This window comes from Balaenoptera borealis (genome assembly GCF_965194805.1).
Source record: "Balaenoptera borealis genome assembly, chromosome: 11".
NCBI lineage: Eukaryota > Metazoa > Chordata > Mammalia > Artiodactyla > Balaenopteridae > Balaenoptera > Balaenoptera borealis.
The window spans coordinates 79,854,469-79,882,183 of record NC_138868.1 but is presented as its reverse complement, the minus strand read 5'-3'; the positions used below and the strand labels follow the sequence as shown (position 1 = coordinate 79,882,183).

Below are 27,715 nucleotides of genomic sequence, written 5' to 3'. Positions count from 1 at the left end.
ATTTCTATTATTATTATATTGTAATATATAATGAAATAATTATACAACTCACCATAATGCAGAATCAGTGGGATCCCTGAGCTTGTTCTCACTTGCCACTCACTGATAGGGTTTTGATATGAGTCTGCAAGCAACTGATTTATTATGGTTTGTGTGCAAACCCCTCTGCTTATGATAATCTGTATCTGCAGCCACTCCCCAGCGCTAGCATCACCACCTCAGCTCCATCTCAGATCATCAGGCATTAGATTCTCATGTGGAGCGCACAACCTAGATCCCTCACATGCGCAGTTCACAGTAGGGTTCGTGCTCCTGAGAATCTAGCGCTGCCACTGGTCTGACAGGAGGTGGAGCTCAGGCGGTAATGTGAGTGATGGGGAGCGGCTGTAAATACAGATGAAGCTTCAGTCACTTGCCCACCGCTCACCTCCTGCTGTGTGGCCCAGTTCCTAACGGACCACAGAGCAGTACCAGTCTGTGACCTGGGGGTTGGGGACCCCTGCATTAAACCGTTGATGTCTCTGTCACTGACTTTGGGCTCTTTCTTCAATCTTGGTCTCCAGGTGGGGCAACTACAGGGCTTGCAGGCCTGCAGGGTACAGCCAAACAAAAGGATTACAGCTAACGTGCTTTGAATTATTTAGCACCTTGTATTAGTTTGCTAGGGCTGCCATACAAAGTACCAAGCCTGGGTGGCTTAAACGACAGAAATTCATTTTTTCACAGTTCTGGTGGCTGGAAGTCCGAAATCAAGATGTTGGAATATGTGGTTTCTTTTGAAGCTTTTTTACCTTGGCTTTTTTTTTTTTTCCCAGGATTTTTTTAAAAATTAATCAATTATTTATTTTTATTTTTGGCTATGTTGGGTCTTCGTTGCTGCATGCAGGCTTTCTCTAGTTGCCGTGAACGGGGGCTACTCTTCAATGCAGTGCGTGGGCTTCTCATTGTGGTGGCTTCTCGTTGCAGAGCACGGACGGCTCCAGGTGAGGGGGCTTCAGTAGTTCTGGCTTGCAGGCTCAGTAGTTGTGGTGCACAGGCTTGCCTGCTCTGCAGCATGTGGGATCTTCCCAGACCAGGGATCGAACCCATATCCCCTGCATTGGCAGGCGGATTCTTAACCACTGCGCCACCAGGGAAGTCCTTACCTTGGCTTGCTGATGACGGTCTTCCTCAGGTATCTTCACATGGTCCACTGCCTGGGTGTGTCTGTGCCCTAATCTCTTCTTAAAAGGATACCAGTCATAAAGTACTGGATTAGGGCTCACATGGTCTCATTTTACCTTAATTAACCTCTTTAAATGCCCAATCTTGAAATACAGTCACATTTTGGGATACTTGGGATTAGGACTTTAACATACAAATTTGGGGGACACAATTCAGCTCACAACACATCTTATTAAAAGAATCTAGTAGCCCTGTGCCTGGTACATGGTGAATCCTCAATATATAAGTTTTATTAAAGACCAGTGTCAAAAATGATTTAATTCCCTCTATAATGGCAGGGAGAAACTTTCTCTCACTGACATAAGGTCTTGCACTGAGACATATGCATTTGGACTTAAATAAATGCATCAACACATCAGGATGGAAACAAAGGCAAGAGCCCGGTGGGTGGGCCCCAGACTCTCACAAGCACACCTGCTCCTGGCTTTGCCACACACACACCATCAGTCAGGACCTCTCCTGCATCATGAAAAACCTGCTGCAGCTCCCTGACAGACACAGAGCCTCAGACTTCTTATAGGGCCAGGCCTGGGCCCATGGAAGTTTCGTGGAGCCTGCAGGGCAGCTCTCTGCCCAGCAGAGGACTCAGGCTTTCTGGGGACCCAGGCCCAGGCCAAAAGTGGTGAGCGTCCCACAAGTCACCGAAGAAAGGGGCCATGCTGCGGCCAGGGTGGCACAGGACCCACCCCCATGGCCCTCGGGATGCACACCAGGGCCTTGTAGACACTGTTTTCTACAGAACTCCTGCCTATTTTTATTTAACCATCATTAAAGAGCACCTACGCTCTGTGGCAAAAAAAAAAAAAAAGGATAGAGAAATTTTCCTTCTTCCTACTATATTCTCTATTTAAAGGGATCTAAAGGAGTTTTGGGATAAGAAGAGTTTTTAATATTAGACCTCCTTTCCACCTGGCCTCAGAAGTCTGCCATAGACCCAGACCTGGGAAAGGTCAAATATGACTGGACCCAAAAAAAGATACTTACCATTGCCTATATTCTACCTCCTCATCCCACCAACACCTATTCAACGACAAAATGATTCAACTATTTTTTAAAATTCCAATGGAGATTTACATAATTCTATTTGTTAATAATTTTTGATATGGATTTTTAATTCAAATAATATCTATAATATACAAAGCAACTAGACAGATATTACCATCTAAAGGAAATTCTCATAAATCTCATTACTATTAAAAAAAACACTTCTTGGTAATTTGTTTCATGAATTCAATTTTTTAATTTAATAACTAGCATCTGAAGTGCTTACAATATGACAGATACTATGCTTACGTACATTATCTCATCCTTATATAACCCTGTGAAGGCTTACGGAAATTACTTTTTAAATCAGAAGAAAAAAATCGATGATGTAGTCTTTTCAAAGACCTTTATTAAGATGTTTCTCACAAATTAGGGAAAAGCTTTTTTACCTGTAAGAGAAAAATCCTTATTTTACAACACAACTGAAAAAACACCAATGAGAATTTGGCAATATAACTATGATAAACTCCAGAGCTCCTGGTTTCCATTTCTTTCAACTACACTCTAAAGTAGTACTCAAAGCTTTCAGAAAGAATACCAAACCTAGTCACTCCTAAAATGATACATAATAGCATTAACATTGCTCCTTTAATTCCTCCTGTGTTCATACATGTACACTAATATAGCTCAAACATAAATCTTACCTTTCATATAAACAGAGGTTGAGATTAAATATTATAAATGATATTCTTTTGGAAACAAGATTACTAGTACCAAAGAAAGCAGAGTAGAACAAAAATGTTACTAATTAAAGAATCAATAATTCCTTTTTTACTTCAGATAGCTTCAAATGTTCAAATAATATTTTAAAATTTTTATATATAGGCAACATATAGACTATTTTTCTTTTATGAGAGAAATGTACGAACAGTACCCTTAATTATACCCCTGCAAATAGGGCATTTTCTTAAAGAAGGGGCACATTCCTGGCATACTACCAGGTGACCACAAGGAATGAATACAATAGAAACTTCTTTGTCCATACACACTTTACAAGTTCTTTCTTCTTGCAACCTTCTCAGTTGTTCTTCCAGTGACAGACCTAGTAACAACAGAAACTTCCATTAAAAAAAATGAAAGGGTAATATTTCATGTTGGTCCTAAGTCTTAATTTTGTTTTACCTGAAACATCTTCTGTTGGAATATACTTCATATTCTTTTCCACTGAGGAAAGAAAAACATACAAAAAACATCACTCTAATAACTCATTTAAAAAAAATTTTTTTTTCATAAAAAAATGAAATTTTGTCATGTGCAACAACACGGATGGACCTGGAGTGTATTGTGTTTAGTGAAATAAGTCAGAGAAAGACACATACTCTATTTTATCATTGTATGTGGAATCTAAAAAATAAAACTAGTGAATATAACAAAAAAGATAAAGACAAAGATATAAAGAACAAACTAGTGGTTACAAGTGGGGAGAGGGAAGTTGAGGGGAAGACAAGGATAGGGGGACTAAGGAGTACAAACTACTATGTATAAAATAAACAAGCTACAAGGATTTATGGTACAGCACAGGGAATATAGCCAATATTTTATAATGACTACAAACAGAGTAAAATCTACAAAAATTTTGAATCATTGTGCTGTACACCTGGAACTAATATAATATTGTAAATCAACTACACCTCAATTAAAAAAAAATTTTTTTAAGGCATCACTCTACCAAATACAAGACTGCTTCGTCTACTACCTATTATTTTTCATGTACTATATCCTGAACAACACAGATTCTAGCTATATATCATCAGAAATTATTTAGCCATGCTACTTGGGTAATAAAAGACTTCACTTTTTTAGAACAAGCTAAATGTATATAGTTTGCTAATTGGATTCGTTTTGTTTGTCAAACACAAAGATGAACATAATCCCAAGAATTTCTAAAATAACTTTACCAACAAACTCACCAAATAAGTTCTTATATAATGTAGAGTCAATTTCTTTAAGACAGTTCTTGAAGATGTTGGCAGCACCATTTCCTTTAACTAAAACGGTATCAATCAGTTCTCTTGCTTGCAAAGGTATCTGTGTTTTTTGTTTAATAATATCATGTTCTTGTTTATTAATTACATTGGCCTTTAAAAGATTGTCCAGGATAGGAAGCACACACATCAACTGTTGAAAGAGAGCCATTCTATTCCTCCGAATCAAGGACAAATCATCTTCATGTTAAAAAAAAGAAAGAAAGAAAGAAATCCATTAGATTATAAACTGTTCCAACTACACTCATATACTAACAACCAACCCTATGAACAATTCAGACGCTAAATAAATAGGAGCTGGAAAAAGAAGAACAAAATTACTCCTCTGCAGTTTAATGTCTGTCACTTGGAAAACTTTCAGAAGATTTAGCTAAGGCATATTATATATAAGTACACACGTGGTCTCTGTTTTTTGTAACTTATTAAAGTCTATATATTTACCTGTCTTAGAACCCTGCTTTATCCTGATGAAAGTAAGCAGAGAATTTTAGAAGGCAGTATAAATTTGCCACCTCTGTACTTTGCCCCCATGGAATTAATACTGACTTCTCTTTGCATTATATCACTTTACTTTTATAAGCATTTTCATATGAATTGTCTCCTTTGATAAAAAGATCCTATCAATTAAACAAGGCAGGTATGACTGCTTCTCATTTTCAGATAGGGAGAGAAAGACTCACAATATCATTAACTGTGACCTATCCAAGGTCACAGAAAGAATCAGTTATAGAATCAGGTCTCCTAGATTAGTGTCTTCAACTCCATGCTTAAGAAGCAGTAAAAGCAGTGTTGAAGAGTTTGAGCTGTAGAGTTAGGACAGACCTAGAGCCCCACACTGGCTTAGCCACTTACTAGCTATGTGCCCTTACCTCCATACACCTCAGTTCCTCATCTGTAAAATGTAGATCAAAGAGTTGTAAGGATTAAATGAGATACATGTGAAGTATTTATCACAATATCTGGCACATAATTAGCTACCAATATTGTCTTACAAAGGTCTAGGTTTATAGCAATTTAAAAAGACTGCATATGAATCAAGCCTAATCTTTTTTAAAAAGCACAAAATCCATTGTTAAATTTCCTACATTTATGGAATATGGGCATAAATTCCTAAAGTATTTTTCAAAAAGTTCCTCTTCCAATGCCCGCAATCACCATAATATTTAATTGCCTGCTTTCAACCTTAAAAAAAAAAAAAAGTACATTTCTATATTTACAAGTTTAATGAGAAATAAAAAAGAAGTCTATTGTAGAGTTGTGGGGGAAAAAAAGACCATTTCCTTCCCCTTTTACTTCTTTCTAGAAGTCAAATGCTCTATTCATCTCAAAATTATGAAATTCCCTTCTCTGACCACAACTTAGATCCTTCTACCTTAATAATTCACCTCACTACTAACATTTGTTCTTCAATCTCCATGTCATTCCCAACTACTAACACAAGAGTTGTCTCCTGGCTTTGCTTACTTCCCATTCTAGTCTAGATGTATTCAGGTGTCTCAATGATCTTCTCTTATTAGCATCCTAAATTCTTCCTCCCTATTCCTTTTCTGACTTGTTTGCTTATTAAGAAACAATTTCAAATCCGTAATTCAAGGGACTTCGCTGGCAGTCCAGTGGTTAAGATTCTGCAGTCCCACTGCAGGGTGAGTGGTTCGATCCCTGGTCAGGAAACTAAGATCCCACATGCCACTCGGCCAAAAACAAAACAAAGCAAACAACGACAAAAAATCCATAATTCAAGACTATTCACTGAACCTTACAAAGAACAAGAAAGTCACAAAACTATGGTGACCAGTTTTATTAGAGTGATTTCATTTAACCCGTGTTTTATTACTGGTTAACAATGTTTAAATCTTTTCACTCTCCTCAGGCCCTTTCTTTCACGAAGCCCTTCCCATTTCCCAAATAAATCTACTTAAAAATTTTTTTTGATGTCCTAGGCATTGTGCTAAACTGTTTTACTTGTAACATCTCATTTAATTCCTACAGCTGCCCCATGCAATTTGTACTGTTATCATCCCCATTTTACAGAGGAGAAAAACTGAGGTCTGGTTAAATTAATTGCCAACCTGGTAACTGACAGAGCCAGGGTTTAAACACAAACCTGTCTCAACTAGAAATCAGACTTCAAACACTGTGCTACATGACCAAACAATGAGGTTCTCAAACTATTCCTATCATTACTTAAAAGCTTAAACCGAGAAAGTGTCTTCCAACCCAAATGCCCCAATTTACACTATAAATGCAACCTTCACCTCTGCTGGCCCTTTAACCCTATCTTCTGCAAACTAGTTTCCACAGCTAGTCTATAAGCTCCTTGAAAGTAAGCACCATGAATAGCACAGTATTTGGCACAGGTGCTCATCCTCAATTAACATTTATTAAAGGAATGATTACTCAAAAGATTTGTTTTGGGAGTCTGAGGCTTAACATAATCTGGATGAATACCAAAATCAGTTCTCTACTATCTTTGGACTGGGCAGGTGCTTCTCATCAAAGCCTAGGATTTCATCATGGGTTCTATTTTTTGTATAAGGATCACTAAGCAAGGATTAGACAGTCAAATACCATGTTAAGGATATGATTTGAAGGAACATAAAAAAAAAAAAAAGTAGAAATAAGACAGGTACCCAACTATAAAATCTTGCTTTTTCAAAATAGTTTGAATTTGTTAATGTATGAGGAAGAAATACAATATAGCTCAAGAAAGGAATTATGCTAAAATCCTCTGATTAGCATAAATCGCAATCTTCTTGGAAAATAAACATTCAAAAAAAAAACTGTAGTCAGTGCTTCTCGACTAGGGTGATACATTGCCCACAGTGGAGAAGGGGATGTGAGGTTGGAAATGACTGGTGGCTGCCACCAGCAGTTAGTGGACACAGGGGGATGCTCACTGTCCTGCAACATGTGAGACAGTCCTATGAGCCCTCAAAGGAAGTAATGCAGGTGACTAACATTCCCAAATACCTGATGCTGTTTCTTCAGTTTGTCTTTCCTTCTCTTCTTCTCTATTTTCATCTTCAGCATTAAGAAGTGCTGACACAATATCATTAACTGTTCTGTAATTCTCGCCAGTTGTTAGGATTTTACTCTGAATTGTCTGCTTTACCAGGCTTCTACTAAAGCCCATTTCCAAGGCAGCTTTAACCACAGGTGTATTCATCATGACTGCATCATCTGAAGAACTTTCTCCAGGTCCAAAATGAACAACTAGTTTAAAAGACATGTATTTGTATAAATTCCATAAATATAAAAATACAGAGAACAATAATGACTATGATACAGTCTTTAGTGCGGATTATATCCTGGTAAGGGAGATGAGCTATATGCACCAATTACCTATAACTCCAACAAACGTTTGAACCTGATAAGCATCAAATGAGAGTGTAGTAATAGGCTGTACTTTTAAAAAATACCACTTCCCACATCCTAGACCTACTTAATTAGAGACTCTCAGGGATGGGGCATAGGAATATTCTAAATATTCCTCAAATGATTCTGATGTACAGTCAATTTTGGAAACTGAGATGCTACACAAATTTAAAAGTGAAAAATTATCTCAACTCAGCTAGAAAAGTGGGGGAAATCAACAAAAACTTCATGGAAAAGATGGCATTAGAGTTTGAACTTACAGGATGGACAAGACCTAGAGAGGTGGATAGATGAAACAGAGAATAAAATAAACAAAGATGGGAAGAACAGTAAAGCGGAAGACTAAATTCACACAAAATACGTCTAAAAATGGGTAACAAATGTGATTAAAGAAGTAATATGATTTCAGATAGTGACAGATGTTCTGAAAAAAATAAAGCAGTACAAGGTGATTAAAACAAACTAGGAAGCAGAAGGACAATTAGGATAGGGTGATGAGAGAAGCATTTTCTGAGAACAGGGTCAATGCTAGCCAATATGGCACTTCAGTGAAAATTACAAAATGACATCATTCTTCAAGACACTTTACTGCCATCTGCTGGAAAACTGTTTTATAATAAAAATAAATACACAATGTGTATGTGCTCCCTTGCTTGAACATATGTGGAAACACTGTCTGAAAAGAGAACACGCCAGAACAAACACCTGAAAGATAAGGAGCTATGGGAATATCTGAAAGAAGTCTTTCAGGCAAAGAGAACAGCAAGTATAAAAGCCTCAAGTCAAGAGAAAAGCTTGACATATTCAAGAAACAGAAAGGTGGTGCAAAGTCAGAGACGAGGGTGATACCTAGATCATGTAGAGCCTTTTGAGGAGTTTATATTTTATTCTAAGTTTGCTACAATATTCTAGGAGGGTTTTAAGTAGGGTACTGATAAAACCTGATTTGTTTTTTAAAAAGATGATTCTGGCAGCTCTGTGATAAACTTTAATGAGGTAAAATGGAATCAGGAAGACCTGTTAGGATTTTATGACAAAAAGTCATAAAATGACTTTATGGCATTCATGGCAGCTTGAATCGGGTTAATAGTGGTAGAGATGGAGAGAAGTGATAAGATTTGGGACATATTATAAAGGCAGAGATGAAATGACTTCTAACAGATTAAATATACAAAGTAAAAGGAGGAATCAGGGATGATGTCTAACTTAAGTCGACTTTTGACCTTAGGAAGTGAGTGCCATTAACTGAGTTGGGAAGACCAGAGAAAGAGCAAATTTGAGGGATGAAGGATGGGGAGAAAATGTTTGCTTTGGTTATATTAACTCTGAAACACCCAGTATAACCAAGTAGAAATTTAAACAGGTAGTTGAACATGCTAGTCTGCAGCTCAGGAAATGGAGAAATACACTTGGGTTGAATGTTGAGAGGTACTCCATCATTTAGAGGTTTGAAAAAGGAGTAACCACCAAAGGAAATTGTTCATGATCAACCAGGGAAATAGGGGAAAACCAAGAATGTGGTGTCCAGGAAGCCAAGTGAGGAACATACCTTAAGAAGGATGCAGGAAACTAATGATAGCAAGATTGCCGGTTAAGATGCCCCCAACTTGTATCCCCACTCAACAACATTTTGGAATCCATCCAAGGACAGAAGTGCCTTTGTGGGAGGCTTTGGGATTTAGGTATAAGATTATGAAACCCCAGTGTATTCCAAGACCAAGGAGAGCCATTTTGAGAAGACTGGCCTGTACCAGGCACCTGAATCCCTGACCATGGTCCCAGCTACAAACCCAAAAACAGCTCCGTATCCATCAAGACTGAAAGGAGAAGGTCTTTACCTGCCAAAACCAGTCAATAAAGACTGCAAGCAGTGTTTGCTCCCTCAAATGCACAGACACCAAGGCAAGGCTACATAAGAATATCACACAAATCAGGCACATGTGACACCATCACAAGAAACCAATAAAGATCCAGAACTGACCCCAAAGAAATGGAGATCTATGATTTGCCTGACAATGAGTCACCTTAAAAAAACTCAACAAAACTCAAGAGAACAAAGATAAACAACTAAATGAAATAAAGATAACAATGCATGAACAAAATCAGAAGTTTAATCAACAAATAGAAACCACAAAAAAGAATCAAACAGAAAACCTGGAGCTGAAGAATACAAGGACAGAACTGAAAAAAATCAATAGAGAACTTCAACAACAGACTTGCTCATGCAGAAGAAAGAATCAGAGAACTCAAATGGAGATGATTTGAAATTAGCCAGTTATAGGAACAAAAAGAAAAGAGAATGAAAGAGTGAAGGAAGCCTACATGAATTATAGAACACCACCAAACGAATGAACAGTCAAATCATGGGAATCCCAGAAGACAGAAAAAAGGGAAGAAAGCTTAAAGAAATAATAGCTGAAAACTTCAGCTCCCAAATCTTGGGAGAGATATGGATATCCACAAACAGTAAGCTCAAAGAACCTCAAGCAAGATCAGCCCAAAGATTACTCCAAGACACATTATAGTCAAAATATTAAAAGCGAAAAGACAAAGAAAGCATTTTGAAAGCAGCAAGAAAAAAATGACTCCTCACATACAAAGGAACCCCCTAAGGCTATCAGCACATTTCTCTGCAGAAACCTTGAAGGCCAGCAGACAATGACTTAATATATCAAAGTGTTAAGAGAAAAAAAAAAATGCCAACCAAGAACACTGGCAAAACTGTCCTTCAGAAACGAAGGAGAGATAAAAACATTCCAGACAAACAAAAGTTGAGGGAGTTCATCAACACTAAACCTGCCTTACAAGAAATGCTAAAGTGATTTCTTCAAGTTAAAATGAAGAGACGCTAAGTAACAACATGAAATAAAACTTACTGGTAAAGGTAAATATGTAGTCAAATTCATAACACCCTATACTGTATCTCTAGCATAAGTTAAAAAACAACAATATATTTTGCACAGCAAAAGAAACCATAAACTAAATGAAAAGACAACCCACAGAATGGGAGAAAATATTTGCAAATGATGCGACCGATAAGAGCTTAATCCCCAAAATATACAAACAGCACATGCAGCTCTATGTCAAAAAAAAACAAACAACTCAATCAAAAAATGTGCAGAAGATCTAAATAGACATTTCTCCAAAGACGACATACAGATGGCCAAAAAGCACATAAAAAGATGCTCATCATCACTAATTATCAGAGAAATGTAAATAAAAACTACAGTGAGGTATCACCTCACACCAGTCAGAATGGTCATTATCAAAGTCTACAAACAATAAACGCTGGAGAGGGTGCAGAGAAAAGGGGACCCTCCTACACTGTTGGTGGGAATGTACATTGGTATAACCACTATGGAGAACAGTATGGAGGTTCCTTAAAAAATTAGAAAACAAAAAAAACAAAAAACAAAAAACAAAACAAAAAAAAAACTAGAAAACAGAACTACCATATGATCCAGCAATCCCACTCCCGGGCATATATCTGGAGAAAAGCATAATTTGAAAAGAAACATGCACCCCAATGTTCACTGCAGCACTGTTTACAATAGCCAAGACATGGAAGCAACCCAAACGTCCACTGATAGAGGAATGGATAAAGAAGATGTGGTACATATATACAATGAAATATTAGCCATAAAAAAGGATGAAATAATGCCATTTGCAGCAACATGGATAGACCTAGAGATTATCATACTAAGAGAAGTCAGAGAAAGACAAATATCATATGATATCACTCATATATGGAATCTAATTTTTTTAAAAATGATTTAATGAACTTATTTACAAAATGGAAACAGACTCACAGATTTCAGAAACAAACATGGTTATTACCAAAAGGGAAATGTGGGGGGGGGAGGGGTAAATTATGAACTTGGGATTAACATACACACATTACTATATATAAAATAGATAACCAACAAGGACTTACAGAGGGAACTCTACTCAATATTCTACAATAAACTATATGGGAAAAGAATCTGAAAAAGAATGAATATATGTATATGTATAACTAAATCACTATGCTGTACACCTGAAACTAACACAACATTGTAAACCAACTATACTCCAATAAAAGTTAAAAGAAAAAAGAAATATTTATAGAAGAAAACATAAAAATACAAAATATAAAACAATATTATTAACTATAATAACTTGTTACTGGCTGCAGAATATAAAAAGATAAAAAGTATGACATCAATAGTGTAAAACATGGGGTGAGGAGAAGTAAAACTGTAGAGTTTTTGTAAATGATTGAAGGTAAGTTGTGATCAGCTTAAAACAGACTACTGTATCTAAGATATTTTACATAAGCTTCATGGTAAACACAAAGAAAAAAACCTATAGTGCATACAGAAAATACAATAGAGAAATTAAAGCACACTACTACAGGAAATAAATCAGAAAGGAAGAGAGCAAAAGAGGAAGAAATGAATGAAGGAACTAAAAAAACAGTCAGAAAACAATCAATTAAATCATAATAAAAAGTCCTTATATATCAATAATTACAATACCAATAATTATTTTAAATGTAAATGGACTAAATTCTCTAATCAAAAGACACAGAATGGCTGAATGGATTAAAAAACCCCCACAAGATCCAACAGTATGCTGCCTACAAAAGAATCACTTCAGCTTTAAGGACACAGAAAGGTTGAAAATAAAAAGATATAAAAGGTGTTCTTTGCAAATGGTAATCAAAAGTAATGAGGAGTGGTTATACTTACATAAAATAAAATAGACTTTCAGTCAAAATCAGTGACAAGAGACAAAGAAGATCACTGTATGTAGTGATGAAGGGGTCAACTCATTAAGAGTACATAAAACAATTATAAATTTATATGCAACAAACACTGAAGCATCTAAATATTTAAAGCAAATATTAACATAACTAAAGGAAGAAATAGAGAGCAATACAATAATAGTAGGGGACTTCAATATCCCACTTTCAACACTGGCTAGATCATCCAGACAGAAAGTTAATAAGGAAAAAGGAGACCTGAATAACAGTATACGCTAAATGCCAGATGTGGCTAAAATTAAATTATAACCAGAAGATATATTTCCTATCCTTGCACTAAACTACTACGTACCTGGCAAATACCTAATATCTAGCCCAATTTTCAAATCATGTGAACTGGGCCTTTCCAAACATGCTAGCTTATACAAACATCTCCTCTTTGGAGGGCTTATTATTTGCTCTTCTCATTTGGTATTCCTTGAAGTTGTTTTTCTTTTGCACTTGTCTTGTCTCTCCAGTGAGAATGTCAGCACTTTAGGAACAAAAACTAGAATACTTCCAAGAATCCTCTAAAAATGTCATGAATCTTAGTAGATACATAATATTTATTAACTTTCTAGCACTTTTTTCTATGATGTCAGAAATCCTTTGTTTACATACTTTCATTCTTAATATTCTTACAAAAAAATCCTATTCTATATTTGGAATATTTTCATACATACTTGGTGGATCAGCATTTTCATCTCCAGGAGTATCTGAAGTTGACAATAGCTATGAAACAGGAGAAAAAAATAATAGGTAAAATCAGAAATCTCAAACAACCTGAACATAGCAACATTAAGATAAGTTTATCTTAAGCACTGTACACACACTTTTGAAAACATACTTCAATTTGCTATGTTTTACTTTAATCATCATAAAACATTTCCTTAAACATCACCCAATTCCAAATTAGAATTCAAGTATTTCTCTAGTTTCAAGAAAACAGGAAAAAGTATTAATGGTTTCTCATTCCACTTAAAAAGTCGTATTTCAGCTGAATCACTCTCAGAGATTCCAAACTGCTAACAAGTTATTTTGTTTGTTTTTCTCAAAAAGATGGAGGAGACACTAAAGACTCTTCTCCAACTCCACCACAAATTTGTACAGTGGCAGGTTGAGTGATTTTTCAAATAAAAGGAAAAAACATTCTTTTTTTAAAAGCCCCTGAACAAACATGTCCATTAAGATGGACACAAAACATGTAACTATAATTAATGAGAAAACAGATGTAATTGTCACTTCTAATCATACTTTGTAATTATTATTTAGGAGAATTCAATGTTGCCAATTATAAAAACATATTTACCTGTTCAAGAAGATGAGGATACCTAGCTTGAATCTCATCAACAAACTCCTGCCCTTTCATGCGTATCAAGAACTCACACCTAAAACATAAGAGGAAAACTTTTAAAATTCTTTTATACCAAAAATATAATCTGATTATTCTAGAAAAGTGGCTTTCAAATTCTTTGATTGTACCCCAGAGTACAAACATTTTACATCACAACCTAGTACACATACACATCTAACAGGAACAAAAATTCTCATACAATATTACAAATTCTTACTATGCACTGATGCACTGTGATATTTTGTTTGATTACATTAATATAATCACAACAATAAAAAGGTCTGGACCTCAAAGGAGCACAAGCTAAGGCTTGAAAAATGCTATTCTAGACAATTTACTTTGGGGACTTAACATAGTTTCAGAAACTGTAATTTGCTATTCCTAAAATGTGATCTTTCACAAAATATCTGCTAATCTTTCTCCATTGTCCACTCTACCATTATACTTAAAGCACAAACCCTCCCTCCAAAAAAAAGAGAATCAAGTATTTTCATCTATACATAATGTGACAGTGTTTCCCAAATACCTGTTTTCAAACTACTAGAATTTCTCAACGGTGTTCCAGGAAGTTCATATAACGTTTCTGTTTCTTCCCTTTTGTTTTTTCAACAAACGGTGCTAGACAACTCGATATAATATGCAAAAAACAAGCCTTGATCTATGTCCATAGTATACACAAAAACAAACTAAAAATGAATCATATGCCTAAATACAAAACCTGTCAATGTAACTTCTAGAAGGAGACACAGGAGAAAATCTTTTTTTTTAAATTTTTTAAATTTTTATTTATTTTTCGCTGTGCTGGGTCTTCGCTGCTGCACACGGGCTTTCTCTAGTTGCAGTGAGCAGGGGCTCCTCTTCATTGCGGTGCACGAGCTTCTCATTGCGGTGGCTTCTCTTGTTGTGGAGCACGGGCTCTAGGCACAAGGCTTCAGTAGTTGTGGCTCACGGGCTCTAGAGCACAGGCTCAGTAGTTGTGGCGCACGGGCTTAGCTGCTCGTGCATGTGGGATCTTCCCGGACCAGGGATTGAACCTATGTTCCCTGCACTGGCAGGCAGATTCTTATCCACTGCACCACCAGGGAAACCCTAGGAGAAAATCTTTTTGTCCTTAGCTTAGGTAAAGATTTCTTAGCTATGAGACCAACAGCACAATCAATAAAAGATAAAATTGATAAACTGACATCATCAAAATTAAAAACTTCTGCTCATCAAATACACTAATAAAAAAAAGGAAAGACAAGCCATAGACTGAAATGCTGCAAAACACATCTAATACAGGACTTGTATCCAGAACCTATTGAGAAGTCTCGGAACTTAGTAATCAAAAAAAAAAAAATTTAAAACAGACACTTCATCAAAGAAAATACAGTTCCGAGGATGAAGAACCCACAGATACAGAGGGCTGACTGTACTATGTCATATGAGGGACTTGAGCATCCATGAATTTTGGTTTCTTTTTTTTTTTTTTTTTAATTTCTGCTTATTTTTATAGTAATCTTTTATTTATTTATTTATTTATATATTTTATTTTTGGCTGTGTTGGGTCTTCGTTTCTGTGCGAGGGCTTTCTCCAGTTGCGGCAAGCGGGGGCCACTCTTCATCGCGGTGCGCGGGCCTCTTCACTATCGCAGCCTCTCTTGCTGCGGAGCACAGGCTCCAGACGTGCAGGCTCAGTAGTTGCGGCTCATGGGACTCGTTGCTCCACGGCATGTGGGATCTTCCCAGACCAGGGCTTGAACCTGTGTCCCCTGCATTGGCAGGCAGATTCTCAACCACTGCGCCACCAGGGAAGCCCGAATTTTGGCTTCTTGAGGGGAATCCCTGGGAGTGTCCTAGAACCAATCCCCCACTGATACTGAGGGACAACTGTATACAGATGGCAAATAAGAAGCTCACCATCATTAATCATTAAGGAAATGCTAATTAAAATCACAGTGAAATACCACTACACATCTATTAGAAAGGTTCAAATCAAAAAGACTGACAATACCATGTGTCATTAAGAATCTGGAACTCTTAGAGGTATCATACATTCCTGGTGGGAATTTAAAATGGTACAGCCACTTCAGAAAACGATTTGGCAGCTTCTTCTGAAGTCACAATAGTAAACAAAACTTGCCATCCAACCCACTAATCCCACTCCTAAGTATAACATTTACCTAAGCAAAACAAAAACATATGTTCACAAAGGTTTATTAACGTTTAGAGTGGCTTTATTCATTATTGCTCCAAACTGGAAACAACCCAAATGTCCTTCAACTGGTAAATGGGTAGATTTAGTAGAGATCATGTAAGCATGCTCAAGACTCACATTCATCATGCAGAGAACACAGCTTGTCATTGTTCATGATCTTAATATAGTTCTAAATTATTTTTATTCTGGGACTAACTTATATTCATAACGACTAAAGACAGGAGGTATAATGAACATTGGCTGCCCCGTATTTCCCCCTTCTCCAATAAATTCTATGAGGACAGATAAATAAAATAGTTATCAGGGGGATATAGGGAAATAGGTGAAAGGGATTAACAGGTACACACTTGAGTTATAAAATAAATAAGCCATGGGGATGTAATATACAGCATAAAGAATATGGTCATAACATTGCAATAACTCTGTATGGGGACAGATGGTTACTAGGCTTATCATGGTAACAATTTCATAATGTATGCAAATATCAAATCACCATGTAGTACACCTGAAACTAACATAATATTGTATGTCACATATTTCAATTAAAAAAAAAGATATTAGAAGGGAAAAAAAGATCCTCATGATGATGTTTGATTTCCCATCACTACTTACAACTACTTATTTCTAGGACTCTTGCCTTCAGACAATGCTGTTACTGTCATGAATTATCATGCTCAATCGAAATGAATCCCAGTATTCTTCCTGGTGTGCTGCAAAATCTGCATTTGTCTGCCTATTAATTTCATTTTCAACCTCATACGTAATGGTACCACAATTTTTGCCTTTCACTTTAATTTGGTTCTTCTTTCTTTTGCTTTGGCTTGATTTTTTATTTGATTCCACACTGTCATGTAAATACCAATACTGATGAAAATAGGAAATTCCTTTTGTATATAGAAATGTAAACCCTATTATCTCTTCTTTTGAATGATTATTACTAAAAATGTTAAGAGGGAAAAAATAAAATAAAACAGTATCCAGTAGGCATACAAATATTTAATAAATGAATAAATAAACTGTGTTAAAATACAGTGATACTAAAAAAAAAAAATACAGTGATAATGATTATCCACTTTGGTTTTTCATTTTCTGAGATTAAAGATTATCCACAATTGAAATTTGTTGCTTACAAAAAGCACCGCTGGCCTTTTCCCTTACTTAACCATCGAAAACAAAACATAAATTACAGAAGTAAACCAAGATTTTGTTTGGTTTTGTTTTTATAAAGGACAAAATGCAGCAACTGAAACACTGTAATTGGAAAACTGTTTCTGTCTTTTTAATACAGTATTAAATTTCAAATTATATGTACATACTCTCAGAGAGCCAAGCACAATCAAATCATTTAAAATTCTGAAAATCAGGAATTCCCTGGTGGTCCAATGGTTAGGACTCGGCCCTTTCACTGCTGTGGCCTGGGTTCCAACCCTGGTCGGGGAACTAAGATCCCGCAAGCCATGTGGTGTATTTTATAAAATAAAATACAATTCTGACAATGGAACATGCTTTTTTCCTACAAAAATAATTTAAAGTAAACAAAATATGTATCACTTTTGAGAATTAAAAAGTAACAATTTATCTTGATACATTATGAATATTAAAGAGGTTCAAGAGATTCCTCATTATTGTGAAAGGCACTCACCAGTCAAAACATTACCTACATGATATGATTACACTTTTATATAAAGTACCTAGAATAGTCGAATTCATAGAGACAGAAAGCAGAATGGTGGTTGCTAGGGGCTGCGGGGAGGGAGGGATGAGGAATTAATGAAATGAGTACAAGATTCAGTCTGGGAAGATTAAAAAAAAATTCTGGAAATGGATGGTGGTAATGAATGAGGAATAACGTGAATGTACTTAATGTCACAGAACTGTATACTTAAAAATGGTTAAAATGGCAAATTTTATGTTAGGTACATTTTACAATTTTTTTAAAAGACCATATTATCTATTTCAACTCCCTCATTTTACAGATGAGGAAAGGCTCAAATGTGTCACATGACTTGTCCAAGTTCACACAGCTACTCAGTAACAAAGACAGAATTAATTTCTAATTCTATTTCCATCAACAGCACTGCCTCTAAATTCTTTCTAGGCTATAGTAAAAAACAGGACATAGTGGTAGAAACAGTGACTAAAGGGAGATATTTGACATATCATGACAAGATAAAATTGTACAGAGAAAAAATAATTTACAATTATAATCAGACTTAATACTGATTGTACGATCAGCTTTTATTATATGAATTTTTGTATTTGTCCTATTCCTAGGTCATTTCACGTCCCTTCTTATTTTCCTTTTTCCTTTTTATCTTTTTCTTACTTATCTCCTTTTTGTTCTATTTTACATATTTTTATAATACTTAAGTTTTCTTTAAAGCAAAGTGGAAAACATAAATGAAACATATGGCCATAATTGTAAGTGAGTCATCAAGAATAAGTTAAATTACATCCTGAACACATGGCTTACAAAAGAAGAAATCATACAACATTCTACAACATTTTGTACCAAAACAATTAATGTTACAATTTGGTGTTTTTAAAAGGCTAATTCCCTAATGGTATAAAGAAGCTTTGTTATATTGAAATGTAAACTTAATCATGCAAGCATGCCTACTTCTTTTAAGCACAGAATTTGTGTAGAAATACCTTTCAAAACAATTACCTTGGAAACCACTTGGCGTGTTCAACCCATGGGTCATCTCCAGATTCCCAACACCTTAAGCCACCATCACAACAAAAGCATTTGACATCATCACTGCGACCTAAAGTAAACACAGTAATAAAACTGAATACATACGTGTCCTAATATATAAATCAAAATGAACTAGATAAAATGTATAGCTATACATTTTCTTACCCACATAATAGAAACCAGCACTTGCAAGCTGCTCAGGCTGAACTGGTACAGTTGAAGGCCAGTACATAAATGTTCTCAGTCGAGCTGCATGTGTCTGCATGCTCAAATTTGAAATGTTAAACCTCAGCGTTTCCAGAGAATTTTCCAAAAATGGACAGTTGGGGAAATGTCTCCGGTGTTCTGACATAGCATCATCCTTTGGTTCCCAGTTACTTAGAGTCCCACCACAGGCAAAGCAGGCTACTCTATCTCCAGGTCCTATATAATAAAAGCCAGCTCTTGCCAATTCTGATGGTGACAAAAAGGTTAATGGCCACATCTGGTAAGTAAGAAATCTCGCTTCTTCAGTACTCATGGCATAACTGTAGGGGTTAGTCCTCATTGGGGAAAAGTCTTCAACTGCTCTAGAATTAACAGGGTTTGGTGAAAGGTTGGAATAAGAACCACTGAATGAGCTACTATGTTCCAAAGTAGGTAATAATGAATGTGTAAAACTGTTTCTCACTGGAGAAGAAACATTCTTAGAGGTGGATTCCAGACTAGTAACAGAAACTAGATTCTGAATAAAGCTACAGCTAGGATATAGTTGTTTATGCTTTTCAATAGGATTGTCTCCTTGTTTCCAGTTATCCAGCATCAGGCCACAACAAAAGCATTTGACCTTGTCATTCACACCAGTGTAATAAAAACCAGCACGAGCAAGACTCCTTTCTGAGACAGGAACACCAACGGGGAAAGTTGAATATGTAGACATTCTGTAGAGTTCACATGAAAAGTCATATTTCATTTTTTGTTTGTTGACGATTGTCCAATTTGACAAGATCGTGCTATCTTCCATCGTACTCTTAATTTTTTGATACGAGAGATCTGGGAAAAGTCTTTGGGAGGTAGTTTTGTGCATGAGTCATTTTACTTTTTGACTCTAAAATCCTTCACAAGGCAATTCTCTTCCTTTCACATTAGATTTTTGCCATAAAAAAGAATCAAATGATAGGCCCCTACTTATGTAAAATTCACTACACCTTCTTTACTGGATTTATACCTGAGTTGATACTCAGGTAGGATGAATATCTCTCCTAAATTACCAAGATACTATTTAATACTCTCTGGGATTATATTAACTCAAATGCTATTTGTTCGTTATTTGGTGTAATACTGACCTAATAGCCTGGAAGAAGTTGACACACTTCCAAAAATATGCTAAGACTCCTTGACTTTTCAAGGAGGTTTATATTCCAAAAATTCTAAACAAGGATAGAATACCTAAATTATGCCTTTAATTTGCTTTCAGTTACAAGCTACAAAGCCGGGATATCAAGCCAATTAACGACTATGCTACAAGGGGAAAAAACTATATGCAGGCTTCTTTCCCTATGAGCACTTTAACATATTTTTTAAAAATCTTCTTTTATTCTAGTAAACAAAAAGCATTAAAGTCTTCATATGGTCACATTATCTAAAGGCCAATTTCACAAAGTTTATCATCATAGTATTTACTTAAGAAGGTTAAACTAGCTTCAGCTAACAACTTTTGGAGATGTCAACACCTACAAGCGTTGTTGAACCTAAACCTGTTATACTGTGTACAATGTCAAATGAAATGAATTTTGCTTAAAACTCACAAACTGCTAACTCTTCTGCCTTTGTTAAATATTGTCTGTATTTGTTTCCATTTCCTGCAGCATCATTATTATGTTGTCCTTCTTCCTAACTTTGTATACCACTTTAGTATACTTGATCAAATGAAGGTATTTTCTTCATAAACTAGTAAACCATAAAATTTCCACGGCTGAAACTTCTTACAAAAATATTAAATAACTTGTCTTTCATTTAAGAATCATGCATCTATAATATCATTCATTTTGTAATTAAAGGTAAATCAATTTATCAAGATACAGCTTGTCCTTTCTAGTGTTATCACAAATGCCTAAGGTACTGTATTACCAACAAAATTACTACTCATGCACAATAAACCAGTAATTAACTCTACTAGCCTTCTTTCTGAAAACCCTTCATATCTTAAAAGTATAATTCATACACAAAGTTACACTCCACAGAATTCAAACTATATCCCTTTATAAAGTTTCTGAGTCTCCATAATGGGATTTATTACTGCAGGGGGAAAAATGAGGGGGAAAAAGTAGACTCTTCAGGGCTGTAAATCTGAAAAGAAAAAACAAACGCTATTTTAGAAAACTGTATTTTCACGATGAATACAATTTATATTCTTTTCAATTTATTCAGTAAATTCTAAAAGTGATTTACTCTTTAGATAATACATCTTCATTCCAGCTATTTGTCAACAAAACTAATTAGAAAAGCTTTTAATCAAAATAAATACAATATACTCCCCGTAGCACTAAGAATACTTTTTTTAATGCACAACTTTGAAGACAGATGGACATAGAAACATATGTTGGCCTTGGTCTCCTCCCCTCTTCTGGTGACAACTTTTAATAGTTTAAGGATAATATCTCTGGCAGTTTGCTGGAGGCAAAGGGGGACTAGTGGTGAAAAAGAGACTGCACCCATCAGCAACAGTGCAGCAGTTATTTAGATGGCATAATAGACTGTAACGTTATTTTTTAATGTCAAGTCTCTCCAGGACTAGGCAAACTGACCAGTGAGAGTAAATGCATCAGGAACCCACCAAAAAAACCCTACAACTCTACAATGCCCTCACAATTCCAAAGCGACAACCACAGAAAGCAACTTTAAAACAATATACAGTACAATGGCTTGTGAAACACTGGCCTTGGGAATGTGACGACTTGCATGAATATTTTCGTTACACCAGAACTTGGTGTCCTATCTTTACAGATTTTTACCTACAAGCACCGTACGGTGGATTTGCCCTCTTTAGGCAAACTGTGGCTTTGGGGGTTGAAGGCGGGAGACAGACTGCAAGGGAAGATAAGAGAAACTATGGAATTTACCCATTAATTTCCCGGAGCTATTTCTCACAATACACAACAGACCACTAAAGTGGCAGAGCGCGGTTGGAACTATCTGATATAGGAAATCTCGCCGCCACACAACTGTCTCTGTTTGAACATACTAAACAAAGGAACACCGAGGGTTAAGTTTAAAACCCTGCAAAAACTTGACCAACATCTTGGTCAGAGTCCAAGGGCCGGAGAAGTGGGCGGCGCCCAAAGATGACTTGCAAACAGATCAATTGAAAAAAAATTATTTTCGACCCCAAGTCTTGGAGCTGGAGCTTCCGAATTAAACAGCCTCGGCGAGAGTGAAGAGTAGAGAGCAGAGAGCTCACTGCGACCCCCAGCCTCGGCCCGCGGCCCTGTCTTCCCTCACCCAGCTTCAGCCTCAGGGAAGCGGGCCCCCGCGGCCCGCGCGCCCCTACCCGCCTCGCGCGGCCGGGGCCCGGAAGGAGCTGCACTCACCGCTGGGCCGGTGGAGCAAACGCGGAAACGGCGCGGCAGTCTGGATCCTCCACAGCCCCGAGAGCTGCTACGCCGACAGAATAGGGAGCCGGGCGGCTCGGCTCCTGTGCTCCCAAACCCCCCGCCCGCGCAGGGCCCACGCCGACGCACAGTGACGACAGCGCGCCGGCCGGGATCACGTCATGCCGCGCGAGGGCGCCGGGGAGTCTGCAGGCGGAGAGCGGCCCGAAGCGCGCGCTAGGCCGTGCGCAGTCGGTCAGCCCGCGGGGGCGGCGGGGCTGGGCGTCCCCTCGGCGTTCCAACCTTTAATTTCGCCGCGTGAGCACTTTTGACGTTTCCTTCCCTCGCCGTCCCTGACATTCTCCTGAGGGGGACGTGGCGAAGCGTGAGCCGTAGATTTTGAATCGCGGGAAGCCCTGCGGAAACGCCCCAGCGCGGGCGGTGAGCGTCTCCCCCGCGTCACCCGGCTGGGGTCTAGCCCCAGCCGGATTTCTCTAGTGGGGCCTCCCCTCGCCGTGGGTGACCGCGTCCGGGGGTGGAGTCAATCCGGCGGCGTTTCGGCTTCGATTAAGTGTACAGTTGTAACCGTTTTCCTCAGCAGCTCTGTGATGTCAACCTTCAACAGCTGGCCGTGTAAATGAAAAAAGACGAGTGTTGGAAAGCAGAACAGCATCAGAGGATTAATTTTGAAGCTTTGATTTTATAGTCTTTTGGGGAGTATATCTATTTTATAATCAACCACTGTATCTTTTGTTTTTAAACTTGTTTTTCTGTTCTGGAGGCGAATGCACTGACGAAAGTGTCCTAATTTCAGAAGCCCATCACTAGCAACGGGAACGGTGCTTCAGGCCAGGCTTCACTCCCCGTTTTTTTCCCTGAATGTGACTAGGATGGAGTGTATACATTCATATACGTGTGTATATATAAATCATACGTGAACCACAGAGGAGCCCTGTATCAATTACATGTTTAAATAGTTAACTGATAGAAAAATTGTAAATACAAAATCTTGGTTTTCCTAGTCAGGGACGTTTTTCTCCCCCCTCTCTAGCAGTGCGGTGAACACAGTAAATATTTGCTGCATTGCAGCGAGAGAATTTTTTTAGTTTATGTTCTGTGAAGACACTCTTCGTCAATGAAATCAGATGTTTTCTTCTTTCAGGGGAACTCCAGGGGGCAAATATTTCAAAAACTTCCAAATAACAAGCCACTTAATTAGGCAGCCGGGGGAATTCCAAGACCCTGAACCATTTCCCATTTCCTGTCCCTGTCATTTCTGCTTGCCAATCAGTCACAGAATAGGAGGGCTTCTGTTCCAGTGTTAATAGTAAAAAGAAAGTATTTGTAACAGTTTGTGATACAGAGAAACGAAATGCCATGGCTCCCAATGACTAAAAACTTCCAAATATGCACATGAATTTTGATAGTAGTTCAGTATGTAGTTCAAGTTACAATTTCTGGGAAAGTTACAGGACTTTCTTTTTATGTGCGGGAAAATATACATTAGCAAGAATTGTTCATTCTGGATTCAAGATTATTCAAGATTATTTCTCTTTTTCAGTTCTTGTCCTGACCAAAAAAGTATAGGGGAAAATTCATATTTCAAAAACTCAAAGTCCGGGGCTTCCCTGGTGGCGCAGTGGTTGAGAATCTGCCTGCCAATGCAGGGGACACGGGTTCGAGCCCTGGTCTGGGAAGATCCCACATGCCGCGGAGCAACTAGGCCCGTGAGCCACAACTACTGAGCCTGCGCGTCTGGAGCCTGTGCTCCTCAGCAAGAGAGGCCGCGACAGTGAGAGGCCCGCGCACCGCGATGAAGAGTGGCCCTCACTTGCCACAACTAGAGAAAGCCCTCGCACAGAAACGAAGACTCAACACAGCCAAAAATAAGTAAAATAAATAAATGAATTTAAAAACAAAAAACAAAAAACTCAAAGTCCTTATATATTTTCCCCAAGAACCCACGTAATAACATTCAGGTGTAATAAATACTACTTTATAACTTTTAATCCTATATAACCTTGTAGTTGAGTGTTAAATTTATTCAGTTACCCACTTATTCAGTTAATCTTTTTCATATTTCCAGTGTAGAATTGCTGGTGATTTTTAAAAATAAGTTGTGTTTTTCTGCTGAGGTTGCTATACTAATATTTTTCACATTTATGTAGAAAAATATTTACAGGATCCAAGACAATTTGAGGAGGAATATAAGACTGAAGGGGCTTGTCCACTGGATAATGAGTTATATAGTAAAGTCATAGTAATTCAGATAGTATTGTATTAACACAAGGATGGACAAATAAAGGAACAAGATAAATAGCCCAGAAAAGATATATATGTATATGTGAATTTGATACATGACATGGGTATTACATATCAGTGAGAAAAGGATTAACTGGTCAATAAGTAATAATGAATGGTTATTCTAATGAAAAATAAAATTAGATAATCACCTAACTGTTAAAAAAAATGCCTGATGGATAAAAACCCTAAAAGTGAACAGCTATGATTGAGAATCCAGGGTTTTAAACATATTTTTTGAGTTATAATCCATTGCAGTTATTGTCAGTAGGCCAATGGGAGCTTATTCACGTTGGCTCCTGAGTCCTTTTGACATGGCCGTAGTAGTCTTTGATTGCTTTGGAGTCTGGCTTTGTACATTTCTTACCCAATACCTATAATTAGCCATTTATTCAAAGTGCTCTGGTTCCTTTAGTGGGAAATGGTATTTAAAGACCATAATCTGAATGTTTGTGGTACTAATTGTTATTAAGTTGTATTGTTTTTATAACCTGTTCTGTGGACACAGTTGGGTAAATACGGCCTTCTGGTTTTTTTAATAAAAAGCATCATGAACTCTAACTTCCAATTCAAATTCAGGAATTCAAGGTTTTATTTATCCTCATTGATTGTACAACTCCCTTTCTTCACACTGAAAAATCCTTATTGTCACCTGTACTCCCTTCCTGCCCTGTAGGCAATGATTTAAACATTTTGTTAATTTTTTTTATTCTAAAAATATAGTTTATGTACATTTATCCATATCTCCCTTTTTCTTAGATAACTGGTAGCATACTTTTTTCCATCTTTTTTTTACTTACTAATAAATTATGGAGATCACTCAATACTAGTATATATAGAGAGAGATTCCTCATTTCTGCACAGTACTCCAGTGTAGCACAGTGCTACTCTGCACAGTGTAGATGTAGCACAATATATTCAACTAGTCCCTGTTGATGAAAAGATCAGTTGATGGAAGAAAGAAATGGAAATTTTACTTGAGCCAAATTTTTTTTTAATAAATTTATTTATTTATTTTTGGCTGCACTGGGTCTACATTGCTGCGTGCAGGCTTTCTCTGGTTGTGGTGAGTGGTGGGGGGGCTACTCTTCGTTGCGGTGCACGGGCTTCTCATTGCGGTGGCTTCTCGTTGCAGAGCACGGGCTCTGGGCACGCGGGCTTCAGTAGTTTTGGCACGTGGACACTAGAGCACAGGCTCAGTAGTTGCGGCGCACGGGCTTAGTTGCTCCGTGGAATGTGGGATCTTCCCAGACCAGGGCTCGAACCCGTGTCCCCTGCATTGGCAGGCAGACTCTTAACCACTGCGCCACCAGGGAAGCCCACTTGTGCCAAATTGAGGGTTATAACCCAGGAACAGTCTCTCAGAAAGCTCCAAGAACGGTTCTGCCTTTTACAGGTCAAAGCACAGTTATATGTTTTTGAGGCAGAGGGCTGTATGTTAAATGATGTATTATTGACAGTTAATGTAATCTAGCGTGTAGTGGGTCATGGGTCATTGTGGCCCCATACAAGATTAAGAAGGACTGTTATCTTGTAAGGAGTTGGCTTGGTGCTAGGAGAATGTTGCTCTTTATTGTTGAGCAGGTATTCCTGCCAATGGAGAGGTTTGGTCGATGCATAATGCAGATACACAATGCACAGTAGAGGTGGGAAGAGGGGACAAAAGAGCAGAGAAAATTTTTTTATGTTTAAATTTTTCTTGTCTTGCCATAAAATGTAATTTTATTTCATATACCATAATGTATTCAACTACTTCCCTATTGATGGACATCTGGGTGGTTTCCAATCTTTTGCTATTACAAATAATGCTGTAATGAATAGTTATGGGTATCTTGTTTTAGGATATGTTCCAGAAGTTGGGTTCTTAGGTCAAATAGCAAATTCATACGTAATTTTGCTAAGTATGATCAAATACCCCTCCCCCTCCATTGAACTGTTGGCATTTTGCAACCCAGTCAGCAATGTATGTAAATTCCTTTTTTCTACACAGCTTCATCAGGGGAATATGTTGTCAAACTTTTGGATTTTTGCCAGTCTGTTAAATAGAATCTCAGTGTGGTTTTAATTTCATTGCTGTGTTATGAATAAGATCGATAATCTTTTTAGTGTATCAATTGCATATGTAATGGTTTATCTTTTTAAAAGTATAAAGGAATGTTAGGATTGATTATGTGGTATTATTAAAGAAAAATTATTCTGACACTTGTTAAAACATTAACAAGTAAGGAACTACAAGTAAGGAAGACTTTATTCAAGACTATTGCAATAAGAGCATTGCAATGGGGGAGAGAGATCAGGCTCAACTCTGAATACAGCAAAGATAGCTGAGGATTTGTAGCCAAACAATGGAATGAAGGGGTCAGTGGAAGAAAAATTACTTAGTGGAGACATCAGGGCAGGTGGATTCTTGCTGAAGATTGGCCAAGGGCTGATACATCAAAAGTGGAAGATAAAGAATTTAGTCAGATATCAAGGGTGGGAGCATTCTCACTAACCTGACTTAGCAGGATTCTTGCTAAGACTGGGCTAGACAGGCCAAAGATGGGGTGGGGGGTGACAAATGGAGAAGGCACTGACTTAAATCTACATAACAAACTTTACCCTGGTTTACCATGCCTTTCCTGGTAACTTCCGCATAACTGGCTTCCTCACACCCTTCTTTCTCTCTTTTGTCTTGAGCTGAAAATGGTATTTAAGCCTGTGGCTTAGTCCACCTCAGGGAGTTACTCATTTTTCCCTGGGTATCTCCCATGTATACATGAGGTATATACATGAAACTTCTGTTTGTCTCTCTTGTTAATCAGTCTTTTATTACAGGGGTGTCAGCCAAGAACTCAGAAAGGTAGAAGGAAAATTATTTTTTTCTCCCCTACATTAGTATATACCGTAGGAAAGGAAAAATCTCTTCCTATGCCCAACTTAGGTTCTCCAGCTGGGGTCCTGTAAACTAGACTGGCCAAAAATAGATTAGCAAGAGAAAAACAAGCTAATTAACATGTGCATTGCACATGTATGAATAAGAACCCTCAGTGATGAGTAACCTTAAAGAGAGGGTTAGAACTTGGGTTTTAATACCAACAAAGGAAAAGAGGTTTGGAGCTTCTGGGTGAGCGAAGCAAGTTACAGGAAGGTGACCAAGAAAAGCATGGTAAAGGAGCTGTTTAGTAAGGTTTGTTATGCAGATT

At 37.4% G+C, this 27,715-nt stretch overlaps 1 protein-coding gene across 3 annotated transcripts; it reads right to left on the bottom strand.

Annotated features, from left to right (window-relative positions):
• Positions 1-2,597: 2,597 nt before the first annotated feature.
• Positions 2,598-23,711, bottom strand: BIRC2 (baculoviral IAP repeat containing 2). 3 transcript variants are annotated; one of them, XM_082339939.1, is made up of 9 exons: positions 22,230-23,698; positions 18,826-20,988; positions 18,631-18,730; positions 13,721-13,799; positions 13,095-13,143; positions 7,224-7,466; positions 4,179-4,433; positions 3,391-3,432; positions 2,598-3,310 (listed from the first exon to the last, which is right to left on the bottom strand). In XM_082339939.1, the coding sequence occupies exons 2-9, from the start codon at positions 19,724-19,726 to the stop codon at positions 3,117-3,119; spliced, it is 1,863 nt and encodes a 620-aa protein (XP_082196065.1). In that variant the 5' UTR covers positions 19,727-20,988; positions 22,230-23,698; the 3' UTR covers positions 2,598-3,116. The 3 variants fall into 3 exon arrangements, with proteins under 3 accessions (XP_082196065.1, XP_082196067.1, XP_082196066.1); XM_082339941.1 differs by lacking the exon at positions 7,224-7,466 and having other exon boundaries at positions 22,230-23,711; XM_082339940.1 differs by lacking the exon at positions 3,391-3,432 and having other exon boundaries at positions 22,230-23,702.
• Between the last annotated feature and the right edge of the window lie 4,004 nt (positions 23,712-27,715).